This window comes from Hylobates moloch, unplaced genomic scaffold (genome assembly GCF_009828535.3).
Source record: "Hylobates moloch isolate HMO894 unplaced genomic scaffold, HMol_V3 SCAFFOLD_6, whole genome shotgun sequence".
NCBI classification, from domain to species: Eukaryota; Metazoa; Chordata; class Mammalia; order Primates; family Hylobatidae; genus Hylobates; species Hylobates moloch.
In genome coordinates this window covers 147,534,900-147,555,552 of record NW_026652281.1, presented here as the reverse complement: position 1 = coordinate 147,555,552, position 20,653 = coordinate 147,534,900, and the positions used below count along the sequence as shown (strand labels likewise).

At 48.7% G+C, this 20,653-nt stretch overlaps 2 protein-coding genes and 1 long non-coding RNA gene across 4 annotated transcripts in view; 1 reads left to right on the top strand and 2 right to left on the bottom strand.

The window, feature by feature from the left end:
- The window catches only part of LOC116471840 (uncharacterized), a 33,225-nt gene extending 26,778 nt beyond the window's left edge, over positions 1-6,447 (bottom strand). Inside the window, exon 1 of the long non-coding RNA XR_004248891.1 lies at positions 6,340-6,447. This is a non-coding gene — a long non-coding RNA (uncharacterized LOC116471840). The remainder of the gene's footprint in view (positions 1-6,339) is intronic.
- The window catches only part of KCNIP1 (potassium voltage-gated channel interacting protein 1), a 383,908-nt gene that overhangs the window by 341,800 nt on the left and 21,455 nt on the right, over positions 1-20,653 (bottom strand). The gene's annotated exons all lie outside the window — the stretch shown is intronic.
- KCNMB1 (potassium calcium-activated channel subfamily M regulatory beta subunit 1) lies at positions 6,598-17,682 on the top strand. 2 transcript variants are annotated; one of them, XM_032158609.2, is made up of 4 exons: positions 6,598-6,684; positions 10,319-10,476; positions 11,908-12,079; positions 16,802-17,682. In XM_032158609.2, the coding sequence occupies exons 2-4, from the start codon at positions 10,343-10,345 to the stop codon at positions 17,069-17,071; spliced, it is 576 nt and encodes a 191-aa protein (XP_032014500.1). In that variant the 5' UTR covers positions 6,598-6,684; positions 10,319-10,342; the 3' UTR covers positions 17,072-17,682. The 2 variants fall into 2 exon arrangements, with proteins under 2 accessions (XP_032014500.1, XP_058296119.1); XM_058440136.1 differs by lacking the exon at positions 6,598-6,684 and adding an exon at positions 9,080-9,128.

Genomic DNA, 20,653 nt, shown 5'->3' with positions numbered 1-20,653 from the left:
AAAGTGGTGTGCTGGCAAACCAGCTGTCCAAAAATACAAAAGCCCTGATTTGAATTGTTCGTAGATATCCACAGTATAACTAATCCCATCACTGTGGTGGATTTTCACCTCCTGGTGTTTGAACACCTGGCTTGGAAAGGTTGTCACAGTGCCAGTGTGAGCCAGCTCCAGCACACCTAGGGACCCTGATTCATACAGGAGTCTACCTTTGCTGCAGCTGTTTTAGCTGATAATGATGGCCATTATGTATCAGGGCCACTGCCCAAGGCCACAGCTAAGCAGAAGTGGAAACACCCTCTTCGTAGGTCCCAAAGTGGCATTGCTTGTGTTCTGAGTCCCACAAGCCCTAACAACAGCTTTCTCTCTCTTGCTTTCTCTCACTCACTAAGGCTCAAATCAGGCCTGGGACAGGGTTAGGAAATTGCCAACCCATCACCATCTCCCACTTCTATGATGTTGCCATCTCTATCCACCGGTTCTGGTCCCCAAACTTTGTGCTTACAGATACAATCTCCCTTCTACCTGTCCATGAAAAATGACATCTGGGCATGGGTGTGGTTCAGGGGCAGAGAATAAAACAGGTCTGCTGATAGCAGAGGCGGACTCTGCCTTCCACTAAACACAAACAAGCACACAAGGAAGCAAGCACCTTCCTAAATATCCGACAACATGGCTTTGATGAAATCTATCCCGTTAGCCATAACATAGAAAACTGTATAGCCTTTCTAGAAAAATGTTTTATGAAATGCTCAGCATCACTAATCATCAGAGAAATGCAAATTAAACCACAATGAGATACCATCTCACACCAGTCAGAAAGGCTATTACTAAAAAGTAAAAAAATAACAGATGCTGGCAAAGCTGCAGAGAAAAGGGAATGCTTTTACACTGTTGGTGGAAATATAAATTAATTTAGCTCCTGTGGAAAACACTTTGGAGGTTTCTTAAATAACTAAAAATAGAACCATCACTTGACCCAGCAATCCCACTACTGGATGCATACACAAAGGAAAATAAAGTATTTTACCACAAAGAGACTTGTACATTTATTGCAGCACTATTCACAATAGCAAAGGTGTGGAAACAACTAGGTGCCCATCAACAGTGGATTAGATAAAGAGAGTGTGCTACGTATACACCTTGGAATATTACACAGCCATAAAAAAGAATGAAATCATGTCCTTTACAGAAAGATGGATGCAGCTGGAGGCCATTATGCTAAGCAAATTAATGCGGAAACAGAAAACCAAATATCACATGTTCTCACTTCTAAGTGGGAGCTAATCCCCGGGTAGACACAGACATAAAGATGAGAATAATAGACACTGGGGACTCCAAACAGAGGGAGGGAGTGGGGCAAAGGCTGAAAATCTTCCTGTTGGGTACTATGTTCACTCTCTCAGTGATGGGATCAATAGAAGCTCAAACGTCAGCATCACGCTTTACGCCCTCATAACAAACCTGCACATGTAGCCCCCGAATCTATAATTAAAATTCAAGAAAGAAAAATGTTTTATGTACAACTATGAAACTATAATATATCAATTTAAAAAAGAAAAATGTTTCATGGCATGGGAAAATGATTATAATATTCTGTTACATAAAAAAGCGAGAGTTTTTTTCCCAAAAACCAAAGCACGATGACAACAAAACCGCAAGATCTCTGTTTATTCCTCTGGGCACTAGAGATGTGACAGTGAATAAGAACGGTTCCAGTCCCTGATTTTAGAGAGCTTACCCTTGGGTTGGGAGACATGTTAATGGAGGATGCACATGAATAAATGTTAAATTACAGCAGGAGGAAGTGTTCTGCAGAAGAGGCATTCAACGCTCCCAGCATGGGGAGCCAGAGATTCTACCTGGCCCAGGAGGCACAGAGAGTGGCTAAGGGGCTGGGGGCGAGGGAAGTCCCCAGCAGGGAGTCCTGTGGAAGAGTAAGAGCTGGCCAGGAGGCAAAGACAGCGGAGACATGTGCCATGGAAGGAGAGGGCACCTGCTTCCTTTATGTGGGTCGAAAAGGCCACACACCACTCTTACAGCAACTCTCTCTGAGCAGTGAGGCTAACACTGTGCCTCATCTTCTCCCTGCACTTTCACATCATGCAACTTTCTCACAGAGCCGGGATGATATGCACTAAGGAAAAAGCATTTTTTTAAAAAACCAACTTTACCACACAGACAGACAGCAGGGCTGTTTATTTATTTATGCTCCTCTTTGTCTCAAAGAGGACTTTCAAGGTGCTTACGTTAACAGCATGGCAGAATAAAGTAAGAAAAATTAGGCCAAAGGAAAATATGGTGAAAAGAGTCAGAGGAGAAAAGAGTGAGTATCACCCCACACAGCAGGGAACAAACTTACCATGTTTTTTGTCATGTCTTGTCTTGTGGCCATTTAATTCTAATATTGGCATTTACTTTTGCTGTTGTTATACTTTGTCATCTCAACTCTACTAAAAAATCTCCCACTGTTATTTCCTCTGTCTTTTTTTACTGTCTCTCATTTAAAATACATCTTTCACTTTCTGTTCTGCATTTTTGCAGTTTAAGAAATCTGGCATCGCTTTTCCGCAAGGAAGGGGCAGTGTCTGAGTCGCACAGTGATGTATCCAGAGCTTCCGCATAGCAAGTGCTGAGATGTCTGTGAACGCACAGCTTCGCCAGGACTGAGCGCCACTAACACCCATTCCTGCAGCACTCAGAGAGGCACCCACACACAGGGGTTCAAGACCCAGTTGCCAATTTGATTTATGGGACTTATTATCCCAAGTGTTGGCAGAGAGGAGATATTGATTCAGAAGGACTTAAATAAACAAGCAGGTGCATAATCCAGAGAGGGGTACAGACTGAGCTGAGGGCATCTGGAAAGCAGCAGAAGCAGACATCGTGAAGAAACCTGGGGTCTCTTGAAAACTGCTCCCAAGGGAGTCATGGGGTGACAGAGGGGCAGGGACAGGCTGAGGAGTCAGTGGGCACAGGTGCACTCCAGGCTCCATCACATCACATGCTAGGGGCGTGGCCTTGGGCAAATCACTTTGCCTTGTGCTTTTACAGAAAGAACAAGGCCCTTTGTGGGGGATTGTGGAGAGGAATGTCCATGTGTATGCGTATGTATATGTATTGCATATCTATGTGGTCATTCCCTGGTACATAGTAGGTGCTTAATAAACAAAAATACCCTCCCATATCACTGCCCTTCTACTCCATTTGTGCCATAGTGTGTGACCTAGGAGTAGATAAAGCACTTTTTTTTTTTTTTTTTTTTTTTTAGACGGAGCCTCACGCTGTCACCCAGGCAGGAGTGCAGTGGCTTAATCTCAGCTCACGGCAACCTCCGCCTCCTGGGTTCCAATGATTTTCATGCCTTGGTTTCCCAGAGCAGCTGGGATTACAGGCACCTGCCACCATGCCCAGCTAATTTTTGTATTTTTAGTAGAAACGGGGTTTTGCCATGTTGGCCAGGCTGGTCTTGAACTACTGGCCTCAAATGAACTGCCTGCCTTGGTCTCGAAAAGTGCTGGGATTACAGGCATGAGCTACCATGCCCAACCTAGATAAAGCATTTCTAAACTCTCCTGTAACACTCCATATAGCAATCTCAGGTGTTTTAATTCCCACTGGTTTAATCCTACCACCATCACCAGCAACAGTAACAGTCCCCTTTTGAAATCACTTGCAAGTGTGTTCCAGTTATTATGACTGCATAACAAATTACCCCAAAATGCATGGGCATGAAATATTAGTTTTTTTCTTCTCATGGATTTTGTGGCTCTGGAATTCAGAGAGAGCACAGAGCAGGTGGGCTGTCTCTGCTCCACATTCTCTGAGGCCTCAGCTGGGAGGCTGGAAGGCTGGGGGCTGGAACTGTCTGCAGGCGTGTTCTCTCCCATGCCCGGTGAGAGATGCTAGCTGTTGGCTGAGATCTGAGCTGAGGCTGTCAGCTGGAGCACGGGGCCTCAGCTTCCTACAACATGGTGGCTGGTTCCCAGGTACATGTCCTGAGAGCATGTGGGGGGAACTCGAGCCCCCGTCTATGACTTAGCCTTGAACATCGTGCTGTGTCCACCTACCATATTCTACTGTTGAGGCCCTTAAAAGCTCCACCCAGGGTGAAGGGGAAGAGACATAAATGCCCCTCTTGATGGTGGAGTGTTGATGCCACCCTGTGAAAGGGGCACATGGAATGGGAAGTATTTCGGTGTGACCATCTTTGGAAAGGACAATCTCTGTACTATGTGTCAGGTAGCTTAGGTGATCTCTCATTCCTCAAAAATACTGAGGGTCTAGCTATAATTATCTCTATTTTAGAGACAGACAGACTGAAGCTTAGAGAGGCAAAATAACTTGCCTTGGACAATTTATTTCACCTCTCTGAGCCTCAGTTACTCCCTCTATCGAATGGGTAGGAAAATCTCTACCTCAGTGGTCTATTGTGAGCCTATTGTGCTAGTACCTTAAGAAGCTGTAAAGAGTCAGAGAAGATATTCTGTGATCTCTGACACCCCGTACTAATGCAAACCGTCAATATTTATTGTTGCAGCATTATTTTCTTTCCCTCCATCTGTAGCCATCTGTCGCATACAACCCCACAGCCAGCAAAGGACCTGGGTTTTCACCCGCAAACCCTCGAGGACAAGGCTTGTCGATGCCTTTTGGTTGTGGCTCATTTAGGGGCAGCAGAAGACCCCACAGCCCCCCTTCCCTGTTTGTTCCCACCTTCCCTTGGGAAGAATGCTAAAGTTTGTTTATAAATTCCAAATAATATGTAGCCCTTAATAACTTATTTAGAGTATTACGAGCAAGGAGCCCTTTGGTTATATTCATAAATGGCAGCCTGTTGCACTGTGTATCTCTCCCCCAGGGAAGCAGGAGGGGGGCCTGGCATTTCTGGATTAGCCCCAGGAGGACTTTTCCTGCTTCTGAAGGGACAGAGGATCATCCTCGGAAAATTGCTCTTCTGAGGCTGAATTCCAGATCCTACATCCCTCTGTCAATCTGCCTGCAAGGTCTGAAGCTGGCCTTAGACCCTCTGGTGCTCTGGTGCCCATTAGACAATGTAGTCTCCTGTTAATAAGATTCAATTAGGAAAGGGGTGGAGAAGAGGTGGAGAGTGTGTCAGGGAGGCCTGAGTGGCCGCCTTCATTTCACGCCTGCTGGAGGAAGGAGGGAGGGAGGTGGTGAGCTCGCTCAGCAGGGAAGGCCAGGCTGCACCCACCTCCCTGGGGGCTGAGGAAACTCAAGGTGACCTCCAGAGCCTCAGGTGGCAGCTTACTGTATGACAGAGGTGATTTTTAATGTCTCAGAGCAGCCCCAGGGTCAGCAGAGACAGACTGAGCTGTGCCATCTGGAAGGGCCAGCTTTGAATCTAGTTCTGGCCCCTAAGGCTGGACCAGTGACTTCAAGCCTCCAAGTCTCAGTTTTCAGGTTCTTTGATCTTTGGATCAAGTGAAGGGTGCAGATATGCTGCCTTCTAGCATCATGCCTGATACTTAGGAAGGCCCCAATATCTGGGATTGTCTCTTTTTCAGGTGAGTGCAATGCCAATTTGATCATGCAAGTCCGCCTCCTGGTTCAACGGTCTCCTGCCTCAGCCCCAGACATTTTTTGTATTTTTAGTAGAGACGGGGTTTCGCCATGTTGCCCAGGTTGGTCTCAAACTCCTGGGCTTGACCAATCTGTCCACCTTGGCATCCCAAAGTGCTGGGATTACGGGCGTGGGCCACCGCGCCTGCCCTTTGTTGCTGATTTTCGGTCCTTACATCTACTTTACAGATGAAGAAACAGAGATCTAAAAGCATGTTTTTGCCTGCAAATACTGACATTCACTTGTCTTATTGCTAGGAACAAATCTCTGTACTTTCACAGTCTCTGGGAGGGCCCCTGGTGAGCAGACTGTCCCTGGACCTGGTTGGAAGCAGTTGTGGAGTTCTCACTACTCCCAGCTTCGGCTCGGTTGATCCTTAAAAGGTCGGTTCTCTCCCCTCGCCATAAATCCCCACCGTCTCTAACCCTCATCATTACCCTAAAGCAAAGTAGGTTTTAAAAATGCCAGTAACACAAGTGAGAAAACTGAGGTCCTTTAACGATAAGTTTGGGAGAAAAACAAAAAACAAAAAAGGAAACTGAGGCCCAGAGAGGTGCCATAACTTGCTCAGGATCACACACCACGTAAGTGCCAAAGGCAGGGAGCTGTAGCTGCTCCAGCATGGATATGCCAGGGACTGGTGACAAGCCCAACCCCTCCAGCTCAACTCCACCCTTCCTCATGCCAACAAAAGGAGAATCATTTCCTATTTGCCAGCCCACAGACACAGAGAGAAGAAGAAATATTTCCAAATATACCAGGCTGATCTTTCGTAGTTTCTCAGTCTTGCTGTCTGTTGTCATTTGAAATCTGTTTCCCATGAGACTCTGAGAAGATGGAGGTGCAGGGCCTGGGTAACAGCTGCCCTTCTCAGGGTTGGGTACCTGCTCTCCGAGTCTGTGTCTCCAGGCTGTGTGCTCAGACTTGACCATGTTTGGGCATGGAGGCTTGCCCCAGATGGGGACCAAAGGCTGCTTCCCTGGAGACGGGCGGGGAGGCCAAACTTCCTGCTAGAGCTCTGTGGCCTCTTTTGGGGTGGGGGCTGGGGGCCAGGCAGAAGGAAACCATCTGCTGCTGAAGACCCACAGGGCGCCGGGAAGACTGTGAGTACTGGGTCTGACAGCACTTGGGAAGTGATTTCTCTGAAGACTGGGCTGGAGAGAGACTGGGGAAAGCAGCCTGCCACAGGGCAGGGAGGGAGGCAGGCAGGAGGACTCCCTTCCTCTCGGGGCTGTCCTTCTGGATGGAGATTAACACCAATGCTGGCACTTGTCACCGATAGAGAGGTGGGACAAAAATAGATTCATCAAGAGGGGTCCAGACTTCTGCTCCAAACTTTCAGGGTTTCCTTCATTAGTAATAACAGCTAATATTTACTGAGGGCTGATTTGGGGCTAGGCGCTATGATACATGTCTGATACTCAATATGGCATTTGATCTTTAGCTGAACTCTCTGAGGCTGGTACCATGATTCTCATTTCACAGTCATATGGTTGCTAAGCGGCAAAGCCAGGATTTGATTCCATGCCTGAGGACCTCAGAATCGCCCTGTCCACACCCCACGAAACTGTTAAACAATATACTCTATTCCTTGTCCTTCTAAGGAAAAGGACGTCAACTCAGCTATCAGGTCACCCAGGACACTCCAAAGTCCTGCCTTCCTTTGTCTTTCTCCATCTTCTGTGAATCTATCCCAGATCTCAAGTGACCTTTCTAAATGGGAAGATATATCCCAGAACTTCAGAGATATTTAGAAACGCTCAAAACTGGGAAGTTCTTCTTACAGTCTAACTGAAATCCCTCCTATGATAGCTGAAACCCACTTCTTCCTGTTCTTTCTGTCCCTTGGGGGATATTGACAGTTCCCATCCTTCCTCCCGCTAAAGGTTCTCCCTTTGGATGCTGAATACTAACTTCTTGCTGAAGTCATATCTACACTGAACCCCATGCATGGTCTTAGGAGGATTTATCATGACTCTATAAACTAACTCAGTGCAGGCAACAATCTCATCAGAGCATTAGAGACAGGTCAGACCTGAATAAGCCAAGTTTCCAGACTTCTCTGTGACCGGGAAGCCTCTCTCTTCCTTTCCTTCTGAGCTCCTAAAACTGGTAAAACCAGGTTCCTGCCTTCACCAGCCTCAGGAGTGCCCAGGGGCCTGGGAGGGCACTAGAAGCCACATAGCAGAGGAGGCCGTGGCCCTGGGCGGTGGGGGCCTGATTAGCCAGGAAGGAGCGTCAGCCGCAGGAAGCCCCCACAGGTATGCTCCCACTCCCCCGGGGAGAGAAATGGCTCTGTTGTGGGCACTCAGCCGTAGGTTTCCAAGATAGGATTTCCCATTGGCTTCAAATGATTTATGTCTTACAGTATCTGGGGTGGGGCCAAATGCCAGTGACCCTTGCAGGTCCTGGGGAAGCAGACTGTTGGGGCTTTTAGCCTACCTCCAGGTGATTCTGTTGCTTTACCTGTGAATACATGGAGAGGCTTGTTCAATTGACTCCAGGTAGAAAAATGCATGGGCTCTCGCATTCCCACAAGATCACAGAACAGAAGGAAAAGGATAGAAAGGAGTTGAACAAAACACCTCTCTTTGTTGGGGGCAATTTCTGCTTGCTTGTGCTTTTACAAAGTCTCCATTAGAATGTAGGGAAACCTCACCTCCTGGTGCCAAATAAAGGAGAAAAAGTTGTCATTGGATGTCACCTGTGCCATTCGATAGGGGAGGTGGACCAGCTCACTGGGAAGGTGTGATGGGTATCCGTGGTGCCTGACCCTGGACTCTTCCCTTTAGCAGAGATGCCCAGGTACGGGGGCAGCCTGGCTGAGGGGAGGGAGTCAAGAATCTGTGAATATTTGAAACAGTCCGGTAGTTAAGAGACGCCTGAGCAGAAAATAGAGCACTTTGCAGAAAATCTCTTTGGACTAATGCCTGTCCCACAGGCACTGGCTAATTAAACAAACAAACAAAAACCATAATATGTTTATTACTTTAGGGACCTGGCAAGGAGAATAAAGTCCCCCTGATACCTGGCTAAAATTTCCCCTAAAATGGAGGATTACAATGAACGGGTCCCATGGCTCTGGTATTTTGGGTAGAAATGGACTCTGGTTACCTTAAACAAATAAAAACCACAGCAAATAAATTTACCAGAAGGCTCTAGGACAGCTTGCGGAACGCATGGGAAATCACACAGGGACCATGGCTGGGCATCTCTGTGGCTCCAGGTGGCATAGATTGAGGGGCTGTTTCTTGAAGTCTTTGTCAAGATTCACACTCCTGGGGAGCGATCAGGAGCCTAGCAGGGGGAGGGTGGAATCTTTGCTTGCATTGGGGTGGGGTCAATGTCCAGGGGAAAAACAAGGAATTGCTGCCTAAAGAAGGAGGAGAGAAGGAAAGCCACCACCAGCAAAGTGCCCATTCTGCTTTGTCCCAGGTGGCTTCAAGCCCTGAAATAAGAAAGCAGTCGCTGAGGCCACCACGATGCCTTCTTTCTTCTGTCTTTGCTTGAAGTGGGGGAATGTTCCTTACAAAAAAACCGGAATATGGTAAACCTCCTGCCTCTCCTGACAACCTGCAGCTGCCTTCTGGGGCCCTCCTCTCCTTTCCCTGCCTGCTGCCCGGCCCAGCCAGCCCTGCCACAGAACTGTTTCTGGGCAGAAATACTCCAAGTTTCCCTGTGAGATAAGTGCCGTGGAAGGAGGTGCGTGGATGATGCACACGTGCTGCTCGCTCACCGCATGAGACCTATGACCATTGTAGCAAATGATCATAAACCTGACGGCCCCAAACAACAGAAATTTCACCAGAAGTCCAAAATCACCAAGGTGTCTGCAGGCTGCACTCCCTGCAGTGGCTGCAGGGGATGAGCCCCTGCCAGCTTCTGACGGCTGCCCGCACACCTTGGCTTGCGGTCACATCACTCCAATTGCTGTCTCCCCGGTCATATCACCTTAGCCTTCTCTTCTGTTTAATCTCCATTCACTTCCCTCTTCTTAGGACCCTTGGGATTACATTTAGGATCTACATGGATAATACAATATTGTCTCCCCATTTCAAGAGCCTTTATCTTTTTTTTTTTTTTGAGACAGAGTCTTGCTCTGTCGCTCAGGCTGGAGTGCAGTGGTGCATCTCTGCTCACTGCAAGCTCCGCCTCCCGGGTTCACACCATTCTCCTGCTTCAACCTCCCATGTAGCTGGGACTACAGGTGCCCGCCACCATGCCTGGCTAATTTTTTGGGGTTTTTTTGTTTTTCATAGAGACAGGGTTTCACCATGTTAGCCAGGATGGTCTCTATCTCCTGACCTCGTGATCCGCCTGCCTTGGCCTCCCAAAGTGCTGTGATTACAGGCGTGAGCCACCGCGCCCTGCCTTCAAGAGCCTTTATCTTAATCATTCCTGCAAAGTCATTGCCACATAAAGTAACATTGATGGCTTCCAGAGACTAGAACATGGACATCTTGGGGGGCCATTACTGAGCCTACTACATACTGTGTGACCTAGGGCAAGTCACTATACCTCTCTGAGCCATAGTCTTTTATCTGCAATTGCCTCTCAGTTGCACGGGGAAGGCTTACATGGGGTCCAGAAAGCAAGCCTTCTGGAAGTTGCAAAGCTCCAAATATAAACAAGAGTGATATTAACATTTGAGTACCGTCCCCTCTCACCTGTCCTCTCTTTCTGTGGATCACCTGTGAACTGGGCTGATCTCACTTCTGTTTGCTTCTGTGGACCTAGAAATGATCACTGCCCCCAGTGAATATGGTGAAGAAGCTGGTTATGGCCCAGAAGCGGGGAGAGACACGAGCCCTTTGCCTGGGTGTAACCATGGTGGTGTGTGCCGTCATCACCTACTACATCCTGGTCACGACTGTGCTGCCCCTCTACCAGAAAAGGTACTGAGATTTCCTGGCCTGCCCACTCCCCAACCCTCTCCTAAGGGTCTGGCATCTGTAAGGAACACTGGCCTTCTACTCACCCTGCTCCTTGACCCTCACTCGAGGCAGCAGGGTCAAGACGATGCTCAATCTTAGGTTCTAGGGTTCAAATGCAGGGAAGGTAGGATGAACTGAGCCCCACTGGTCTGAGATTCTAGGACCTGGTGGTGACAGACACATGGTGCCCTTTTCACAAGAAATAGCAAAGAATCAGAGCAAAGATTCCAGTGCAAGTTTGATACCACGAGGAACTGGAGAATTGCAGATGTTTATAGCTCAGCTGCATAGTTCTCTCCCCTCTGAAGCCTCCCTGTCAGGTGGGCATCCAGCCTCCTGATGAATACCTCAAGTTGGGGGGAGCTCCTTGCCTCACTGAACATACATTTCATGTTTGAGGTTTTCTGATGTGTCTGCATTGAGCCAGCATCTGCTTCCCTAAAGTTCTGCTCAGGAATCTCAGAGAATGGTCCATGCCCTTGCCCCCTGACATATCAACCACTTGAGATTTTAAGGAAAAGCTATGAATTCCTAATTCGTGTTCTATTTGTAAAAAAGACATTCAGTTCTCCCAGCCTGTCCTTAGGATAAGTCTCAGGCCTGTGCTCTGGGCACATTCCAGCAGCTGACAGCCCCCTTCTGACTGGCAATGGGTCTCCCACAGGATACTTGGGAGATGAATCACAACTGATTTACTAATATGTTGATGAGCCTGTTAGCCTCTCCCGGGTCGCTGCAGCCTCACTCTTCACAACGCTGAAGCGATTCCAGGCTGGACTCTTAACCTGGTGAAGCACCATTTAGAGACTGTCCCCACCATCTTTCCCATCCTGGCTCATATCAAGCCCCTTCTACATCTGCTCCTTTTAGGAGAAAGAACACAGCTCACAAACCCACTCAGACCTAGCTTCAGGTCCTGCATGGCCTAGGCAAAGTCACTTGACCTTTCTCAGTTTCTCTTCTGCCTCTGCAAAATGAAGATGATATGGATAAGAAAGTCTCAGGTTTGGCTGCTTGTCAGAATCACATCAGGGAGCTTTGAAAAACACCCAGGGCCTGGGCCCAACCACCCAAGAAGTTCTGATTCACTTGCTCTGGGGTGTAGCTTGGACACGGGAATCTTTTTAAAAGCTCCCCACGTTTTTGGAAGAGTAGCCAAGGTTGAGAACCAGTCATATAGATAATGTCTAAGACCCCATCCAGCTTCTACAATTCCTCCCTGTGTCCAGGGGCTGTGGGGTCATGTCCTTTATTGCTGGATGCTTAAGACAAGATGAGGAGCCCAGCCCTGGATCCCTCTAAAGGCTCCCAGGGGATCAGGGGTTCAAATGGGTGTTCTGTGTGTCACTCAGCTCTGAAATGTGTGTGTGTGCATGTGTGTGGTCTCCTCAGCGTGTGGACCCAGGAATCCAAGTGCCACCTGATTGAGACCAACATCAGGGACCAGGAGGAGCTGAAGGGCAAGAAGGTGCCCCAGTACCCATGCCTGTGGGTCAACGTGTCAGCTGCGGGCAGGTGGGCTGTGCTGTACCACACGGAGGACACTCGGGACCAGAACCAGCAGGTACTGAACTGGGGGGATGCGGACACATCCCTTTATCCCTGTCAGGTGTGTGAGCCTGTTCCTAACTGTCCCTGTCCCCGAGGCTGGGAAAGATCAACCCACTTGACCAGGTCTCACAGCTGGAATGGGATTGAGCCAGCCCTAGCTCTTCTGTGTTGGAGTCACACAGATCTGGGTTTGAATCTGCCGCTAATGGGCTGTGCAAACCTAGGCAGGCCACTTAGCCTCTCACTTCATCAGTTTCCACCCTTGTAAAGTGGAATGCTAATGTTGCACCTTGAAGAGCTGTTATCAAGTCAGAGACGCTGTATATAAAGTGCCACGCTTGATGCTGCGTGGATAGTGAGCACTCAGACAAAAGCAGTGATTAGTGTTAGTACTTTCATTCTACAACCTCGGTCAAATGAGGGACCAGGCCCAGCGCCAGATCCTCAAAGTGGAATCCCGGTGACTCCCCAGGAAACCAGGGACTCAGGGCTGGAGTAACCTCCATAAACAAATATTTAGATGGTTTTTCCATCCTTGCCTCCCAACATCCCACCCTCCCCCTCCAAAAAACAAAATTCACCACCATATCCTTTCCTAAAGCGATCAGTTGGCCCATATTCTGTCTCTCTTCCTTCCTTCTTTCCTTCTTTTTTCCCTTTCTTCCCTCCTTTTCTTTTCTTTTTTTCCCTCCCTCCCTCCCTCCCTTCCTTCCTACCTTCCTTCCTTCCTTCTTTCCTTCCTTCCTCCTCTCATTTATTTATTCAACAGCCATTGAGCACCTCCTGTGTCAAGCCTGTAGGACTCAAGAGGAGAGAGCTCATGCATGAACAGTGCCTAGCAGGGAAGAAATGGCACTGGGGAGAAGAACAGAGGAAGTTACAGGGGTTAGAGGAGGGGAATGTTTTCCAGTTGACAATGATGGGGGTATCAGAAAAGCTCTTGGCGAGATCGCACCATTGCATTCCAGCCTGGGCAACAAAAGTGAAACTCCATCTCAAAAAAACAAAAGAAAGGCTCTTGGTAAAATTGCGCCATTGCACTCCAGCCTGGCAACAAGAGTGAAACTCCATTTCAAAAAAAAAAAAAAAAAAGAAAGGCTGTTGGGTTAGGCTTTTAACATCAGGCAGGCGCAGGATGCAAGGCATAGAGAATGAGGTGATATAGGAAGTGGGTATGCCTATAGGATGAAGCATGGCGGAGGGAAGGGCTAGGTGGAGACAGGGATCAGAGGGCTGACTACAGAAAATGACCCATGATGGGGTGTATACAGCTGGAAAAGGCTGCCAGGGCAGACTAAGGTCTGTTCCCAGAGGCCTTTGATCACCGCAGTATGGAATTAAAATGTGAGTGTGTATGTCTCAAGATATGTCAACTTTGGCTATGCATTAGAACCCTGTAAGGGTCTTAAAAAACAAAACTAGGGTCCAACACTAGACCTATCAAGGTGGAATCTCTGGTCAGAGATCCATACATGGAGCTCCCAAGGTGATTCTAAGGTTGCAAATTATTGCTGTGGGCCATGGAAATCTTTAGGGCATGATCAGAGTTGGGCCACGAAGATGGAGCCTGCAGGTGTGTGGGTCCAGTTACTAGACAGAAGAGCCAAGGCCACAGCAAGCACTCAGGACCAAGATGTGGGCCTGCAGCAGGGGAGATGCTGACAGTCCAGACTTGATGACTGATGGGATGGGAAGGGGCAGGGTGCCTGGGTTGGGGCGTGGAGGCTGTGGGATCTTGAGAGTGCTGAAGGTCAAGGAGAAGTGGGTCTGGGCAGTGCAGGATGGTCAGGTGTTCTGTCATCGCCAGTGGAGAGAGGTCTCAGGGCCCACTGGAGGCGGCTCCCACTCATGACCCCTGCCTCTGCGTTGGCATTCAGTAGCCCTTGATTTATCCCAAAGCAAGAAACACATTTTCAATAACTGGTGACATTCTCCGAGTGTGATATGGGCTGGTTTTCAGGCTGCCTCCCTGGTCCTGAGGTTGCCAGCATAGAGGAGCATCCCCTGAATGAGCTGTCAGCAGAATGTGAAGGAAGGACGTGCTGGAGCCACTGCTGTCCTCTCCTCTGCCACCCAGGCTTGACCAGGTGTGGTGCTGACAGCAGGCTGCAGGGGCTGGGAGGAAACAGTGGAAATGCCCTTTGTGTTTTTGCCAAGCAGCTGGGTTGTGGGCTACCTGCTCCTTCCGTCTATGTCCATCATAGGGGTTCAAGTAGCTGGGGCTCCAGGCTAGGTGGGTGTCCTCTGGAATCACTGTGAAGGGCCAAGAAGGCTCTCATCCCACCCTCCAGCTCTGAAGGTAGGGGCCACAGTCTGCCCTCAGCTTTTCCCATGAGTCTTAGCCTGGAGCAGGTGAGTTCTAAATCCCCTCCTATTGTCTGTCCTGGGGACGTTACACTGCAGGGCTTGGGAAAAAGCTGGTTGGTTTCAGATCATTCAGATAACTCAGGCTTAGCTGGACCCAGGACAGGAGAGAAAGGATGCATTCAGGCCCCGGCTTCTGGGTTTGGCCATGAAGAGTGAATTCCTGCCCAGTGTCTTGCCAAACAGGCCCAGCATAAAAGATCCAGAGGAACCCTGAGCAGGCAGAGGATATACTAGGCCCAGGATGGACAGAAGCCTCCACTTCAGAACTCGTCCATAGACCTCTTTTTAAGAAGGTAAAGAAGGAGCTGATGTTGCAATTTCATAGATAAGTCAAAACATATTATTATTAATAATAATAGCATCTTCCACTTTTTTGAGTTTTTATCATGTGCTGGGCTTCTGTGCTCAGTGCTTTACATGCATCATCTCATTTAATCCCCATGACAGTTCTCCTAGGCAGGTAGCCTCACAAACCCATTTTATAAGGTCCAGAGATGTTGTGGCAGTTGCCAAGGTCACGCAGCTCAGAACTCAGGCCTGTCTGACTCCATAGCCACACTGCTGTTTAAGGAGCTAGGTTAGCCAAGGTCACAGTCAGAGGCATTGGAGAGACTCAGGCCAGGCCCCCTCACCCTCAGCTCAGGACACTGGATTATATGCTACTGAGGACCTGGCAGTGCCCAACAGCTCTGAATGCCAGATTCCTGAGGAGCCAGTGTCTCCCCAGCCTCAGCTGCTCCCTGGCTGGCTGGGGCCCTATATCTGAGTGCAGAGCCCCCATTTCCCAGGCTGTGAGAACCACAGTGCAACCCTCCTCTGTGTCGCTGGAGTGAATGCCCTCGGGACAGGCAGCTTCCAGGGTGGGGCCCCATATAAATCCAGGGAGTGGCCGAGGCCTGCAGGGAAGCTGGCTCAACACCTGCCATTTGGGTCTCAGTTTTACACATTTTGATCTTGCACGTGATTTCACTAGGGCAACATTAAGTGCATGAAGGAATCACACATTCCTGGGCCCCGCCCTCAGTGATGCAGAGTGGGTAGGGACCTGGGTTATGGGGGCCCTGTAGGTCTTCTGCTGCAGATAGGGGCACCACACTTGCAGCACAGAACAGAGAGAAAACCAGATAAAACTCCGCTTTATGACTGCTTTGCAGCACTTACCAGCTGGCGTCATCTGAACAGGGCAGAAGTTTCCTAATAACAATAATCAGTGTCAGAATTAAACGTGTGTCATGCTCTGCTGGCACAAAACTATTTTCAATGCATCCTTTCTTTCCTTTGGATCCCAGTGTCAAATACCCGCTTGCCAACATATTTTGTTTGCTGTACACAGGTTGAAACTGCAAAGGTTTTCAATTTTAAATTTAGCTAATATTTTACTTTTTTTTTTGAAATGGCTTCTCACTTTGTTGCCTCACCCGGAGTGTAGTTGCGAGATCATAGCTCACTGCAGCCTCCAACTCCTGGGCTCAAGTGATCCTCCTACCTCAGTCTCCTGTGTAGCTGGGACTACAGGTACACCACCATGCCCACCTGGATAATTTTTAACTTTTTTTGTAGAGATAAAGTCTCGCTATGTTGCCTAGGCTAGTCTCAAACTCCTGGGCTCGAGGGATCCTTCCCCCTCGGCTTCCCAAAGTGTTGGGATTATAGGTGTGATCTGGTTTCTAACTTCTCTTAAAGTGTTGGAGGTCTGGCTATTATAGATCTCCTGGATGGTCTGACATCCATTGTCTGGAGGGAGTGGTGACTGCCCGTCTGGAGGCAGCTGGCTCTCTCCCTATTGTCAGGCCCTGCCACTCTCTGGCAATTCCTCCTGGCACCAAGGTAAGAGTCAGTGGGCACCTGTCATCTCATTGCTTTGCCTGCTTCACCTGCTGACAATACCTTCATGAGCCCTGCAGGAAGTTGAGCACATTATCTCGATTTCAAATACACCACCCACTTGGCCTGTGTCCCTCCCTGGTTTCCTTAGACAGCTCTGTTTGAAGTCCTTCTTTCATAATATCCTTTGAAACTGATATTCACCCATTTAAGTGATGAAGCCTTCAGGGCTCAGAAAGAGTGAGCAATTTGCCAAAAATTCTACAGCCAATCCAAGCAGAGCCAGGACTCCAAGGCAGGACCTGTGCCCAGGTGGGTAGCCTATACCCCGAGCAGCTCCAGCACCGCCGTCCACACACACGATATAAATGAGAGCACGCTCTCCAGATCTGCACAGCGCATGGCCTGCCAAGCTTTAAACCAAAGTCCTGACTCCAATCCAGTGGCCCGACTACAGAGCAGGTATTTTTCTTTACTCCATATCAAGCCCTTGGCTAAGAATGGGGATTTCCAAGCCCACGGCTGCTCTTGCTTCTCCCCACAGTGCTCCTACATCCCAGGCAGCCTGGACAACTACCAGACGGCCCGGGCCGACGTGGAGAAGGTCAGAGCCAAATTCCAAGAGCAGCAGGTCTTCTACTGCTTCTCCGCACCTCGGGGGAACGAAACCAGCGTCCTGTTCCAGCGCCTCTATGGGCCCCAGGCCCTCCTCTTCTCCCTCTTCTGGCCCACCTTCCTGCTGACCGGTGGCCTCCTCATTATCGCCATGGTGAAGAGCAACCAGTACCTGTCCATCCTGGCGGCCCAGAAGTAGAGCCATCCATGCCATACCAGTTGTCAGGGCACAGGGGACTGGCTGGGCCCCCAGAGCTGCTCCCCACTTGCGGACCCATGCCTTCTCCACCTGCCCTCCCACTCTTCCACTCCTATCCACCCTGTCTTCTGTTGCAGGACTAACCTTTGAGAAATCCTTTTGTGAAGTCATTGCCTGCTCAAGAATGTACAATGGCTCCCCAGTGCCTTGGAGGCCATAAGGGCAGCCAGTTATAGCTCTCTATTACCTGTCCCCACTCAACTGACTCACACCTGTTTCCGGCTGCATCACTATATGCCCCACAGAGAATGATGAAACGATGATCGTCACCTCTGTGCCTGAGTTCTCCCTGTTGTCTCAAAGCGGTGCCATCCTCCCCCGGAAGCTGTTCCCAGCGAGCTTCCTGTTGTCTCAAAGCGGTGCCCATCCTCCCCCGGAAGCTGTTCCCAGCGAGCTTCCTGTTGTCTCAAAGCGGTGCCCATCCTCCCCTGGAAGCTGTTCCCAGCGAGCTTCAGTCCTTTGTTTGACTTCTCTAATAAGAACAACAGCAGCTCCCATTTCTAGAACACATTTACAGTATTACTATTTTCTAGGATAGAAAGTGCCATATATATTTTTAATTCCAATATTAATAAATTATGCAAAACAACAATCAGCTGCAAGGAAATACATGAGAACTCATCAAAATATTAGTGGTGGGATGGTGGTTAATTTCTGTTTTCTTCCTTACTCCCTTTTTATTTTTGCTGCTTTTCTAAATTTTTGATTATAGGAAGGTTGTGTTTTGTTTGCTTTCAATCAGAAAAGCCAGGGTAAATGCCATTTTGGAAAAGTTGAAAGAGTGTGTCCCCCTCACAGAAAAAGATGGAAGTGGGTCTGGGGATGGAGTTGGGTTCCAGTCAGAACACACAATCTTAAAAATCTTAAAAACCCCTCTGGGCCGGGTGCGGTGGCTCACGCCTGTAATCCCAGCACTTTGGGAGGCCGAGGCGGGCGGATCACGAGGTCAGGAGATCGAGACCATTCTGGCTAACATGGTGAAACCCCGTCTCTACTAAAAATACAAAAAATTAGCAGGGCGTGGTGGCGGGCACCTGTGGTCCCAGCTACTCAGGAGGCTGAAGCAGGAGAATGGCGTGAACCCGGGGGTCGGAGCTTGCAGTGAGCCGAGATTGCACCACTGCACTCCAGCCTGGGTGGCAGAATAAGACTCCGTCTCAAAAAAAAAAAAAAAAACCCTCTGGAGGAAAGGTCATGATATAGAGGAGGATTTATTATTTAAATTGAGGGTATGGACTCTGGCACTGAGCCTGCTGGGGAAGCAGCAGGCGAAAAGGGCAAAATGGGAAGAAGCCATCACCTTTACCATTCCCACTCCAGGAAGTTTTCCTAGAACGATGACTGTCCAAGTGTGGTCCCTGGACCAGCAGCGTCAGGATCCTGTGGCAGCTTGTGAGAAATGCACACTCTCAGGCCCCTGTCCCAGCCCCACCATGCCAGGAGCCCTGCACGGGGTGGGAGTAGCAATGTTCTGTGTTCTAACAATGTGCAGGGGATTCTGTGGCACGCCTCGAGCCGGAGAACTACCGGTGTAGGAAGTGAGTGTCCTGTCGCCAGGCTTTTCAGAGCAGATGAGTGACCATTGGGCAGGGCCAGTCCTGAGCTGGGTGTGAAGTTAGTTTCATGCGCGTCCGTGTGAAGAGACCACCAAACAGGCTTTGTGTGAGCAATAAAGCTGTTTATTTCACCTGGGTGCAGGTGGGCTGAGTCCGAAAAGAGAGTCAGCGAAGGGAGATAAGGGTGGGGCTGTTTTATAGGATTTGGGTAGGTAAAGGAAAATTACAGTCAAAGGGGGTTTGTTCTCTGGCGGGCAGGAGTGGGGGTCGCAAGGTACTCAGTGGGGGAGCTTTTTGAGCCGGGATGAACCAGGAAAAGGACTTTCACAAGGTAATGTCATCACTTAAGGCAAGGACTGGCCATTTACACTTCTTTTGTGGTAGAATGTCATCAGTTAAGGCAGGGCAGGGCCTTTTCACTTCTTTTGTGATTCTTCAGTTACTTCGGGCCATCTGGGCGTATATGTGCAAGTCACAGGGGATGCGATGGCTTGGCTTGGGCTCAGAGGCCTGACAGGCCGGTGTCTGAAGTTTCTTCCAGTGTTGTCAGTCTAAGACGCAGCTCTTGGGTTTGAATCCTGTCTCTACCTCTGCCCGATTTCATCTCTTTGATTCTTAGTTTTTTCATCTATAAAAGGACTCTTTCTGGATAGTTGGGAGGGCTGAAGGAATGTTTAATATGTCATAGGTGTCTAAAATGGCAACTATAGTTTTCCTTGTTTGTTTGTTTTGTGTGTGTGTTTTTTTTCTTAACTTTCATTTTAAGTTGCAGGGTACATGTTAAGGTTTGTTACATAGGTACACTTGTGTCATGGGAGTTTGTTGTGCAGATTATTTCATCACCCAGGTATTAATTCTAGTACCCATTATTAAAGAAAATGTGGTACGTATATGTCATGGAATATTATGCAGCCATAAAAAGGAAAGAGATCATGTCCTTTGCAGGGACATGGATGGAGCTGGAGGCCCAATATTATCCTTAGCAAACTAACACAGGAACACAAAACCAAAAACTGTATATTCTCACTTATAAGTGGGAGCTAAATGATGAGAACACATGGACACAAAGAGGGGAACAACACACACTGGGGCCTATTGGAGGGTGGGAGGTAGGAGGAGGGAGAGGATCAGGAAAAAGAGCTATTGTTAATAACAAGAAAAAGTTGGCCGGGTGCGGTGGCTCACACCTGTAATCCCAGCACTTTGGGAGGCTGAGGTGGGCAGATCACGAGGTCAGGAGATCGAGACCATCCTGGCTAACATGGTGAAACCCTGTCTCTACTAAAAAATAGAAAAAATTATAGCCGGGCGTGGTGGCAGGCCCCTGTAGTCCCGGCTACTCAGGAGGCTGAGGCAGAAGAATCGCGTGAACCCGGGAGGTGGAGCTTGCAGTGAGCCAAGATCGTGCCACTGCACTCCAGCCTGGGTGACAGAGCAAGACTCTGTCTCAAAAAAAAAAAAAAAAAAAGAATAAGTCATGAATACTCAGAAACTTCCAGAAGTTATACTGACAATGTTATCTGGCATGTATGGGTGCTTATTTATTCTGTGCCAGGCACTATGCTAACTAGTTTGCCTTGGGAAAAAAAAATGAGGTACTCCTGAACCTGCCTCATAGATGAGAAGCAACAGAGGACAGTGGCTAAGTATGTGGACTTGGGATGTGCACTATTTGGGTTCAAATTCCAACTGTGCCATTCACAAGCTGGGTGACTTTGGGCAAATAACCTCTCTGTGCCTGTTTCCTCATTTGCAAAATGAAACTAATAATAGTATCTTTCCATAGAGTTTTGGCATGAAACAAATTTTTATATAAATTTCCTAGGATAGTGACACATGGTAAGTGCTAAGTTACTATGAAAAACTGAGGCTGCAAGAGGTAACTGGCCAAGGCCATCTGTAAAGTGAGGGGCTAGGACTCCAGCCTGGAGCTGTGTGATTCCAGAGCCTGGCATCTCAACCACAG

Bases quoted from the DNA above. Each gene is read 5' to 3' on its own strand.
- KCNMB1 (XM_032158609.2), top strand. From the start codon at position 10,343: ATGGTGAAGAAGCTGGTTATGGCCCAGAAGCGGGGAGAGACACGAGCC. The intron at 10,477-11,907 runs GTACTGAGATTT...TGGTCTCCTCAG, and splicing joins CTGCCCCTCTACCAGAAAAG to CGTGTGGACCCAGGAATCCA. The intron at 12,080-16,801 runs GTACTGAACTGG...TTCTCCCCACAG, and splicing joins CTCGGGACCAGAACCAGCAG to TGCTCCTACATCCCAGGCAG.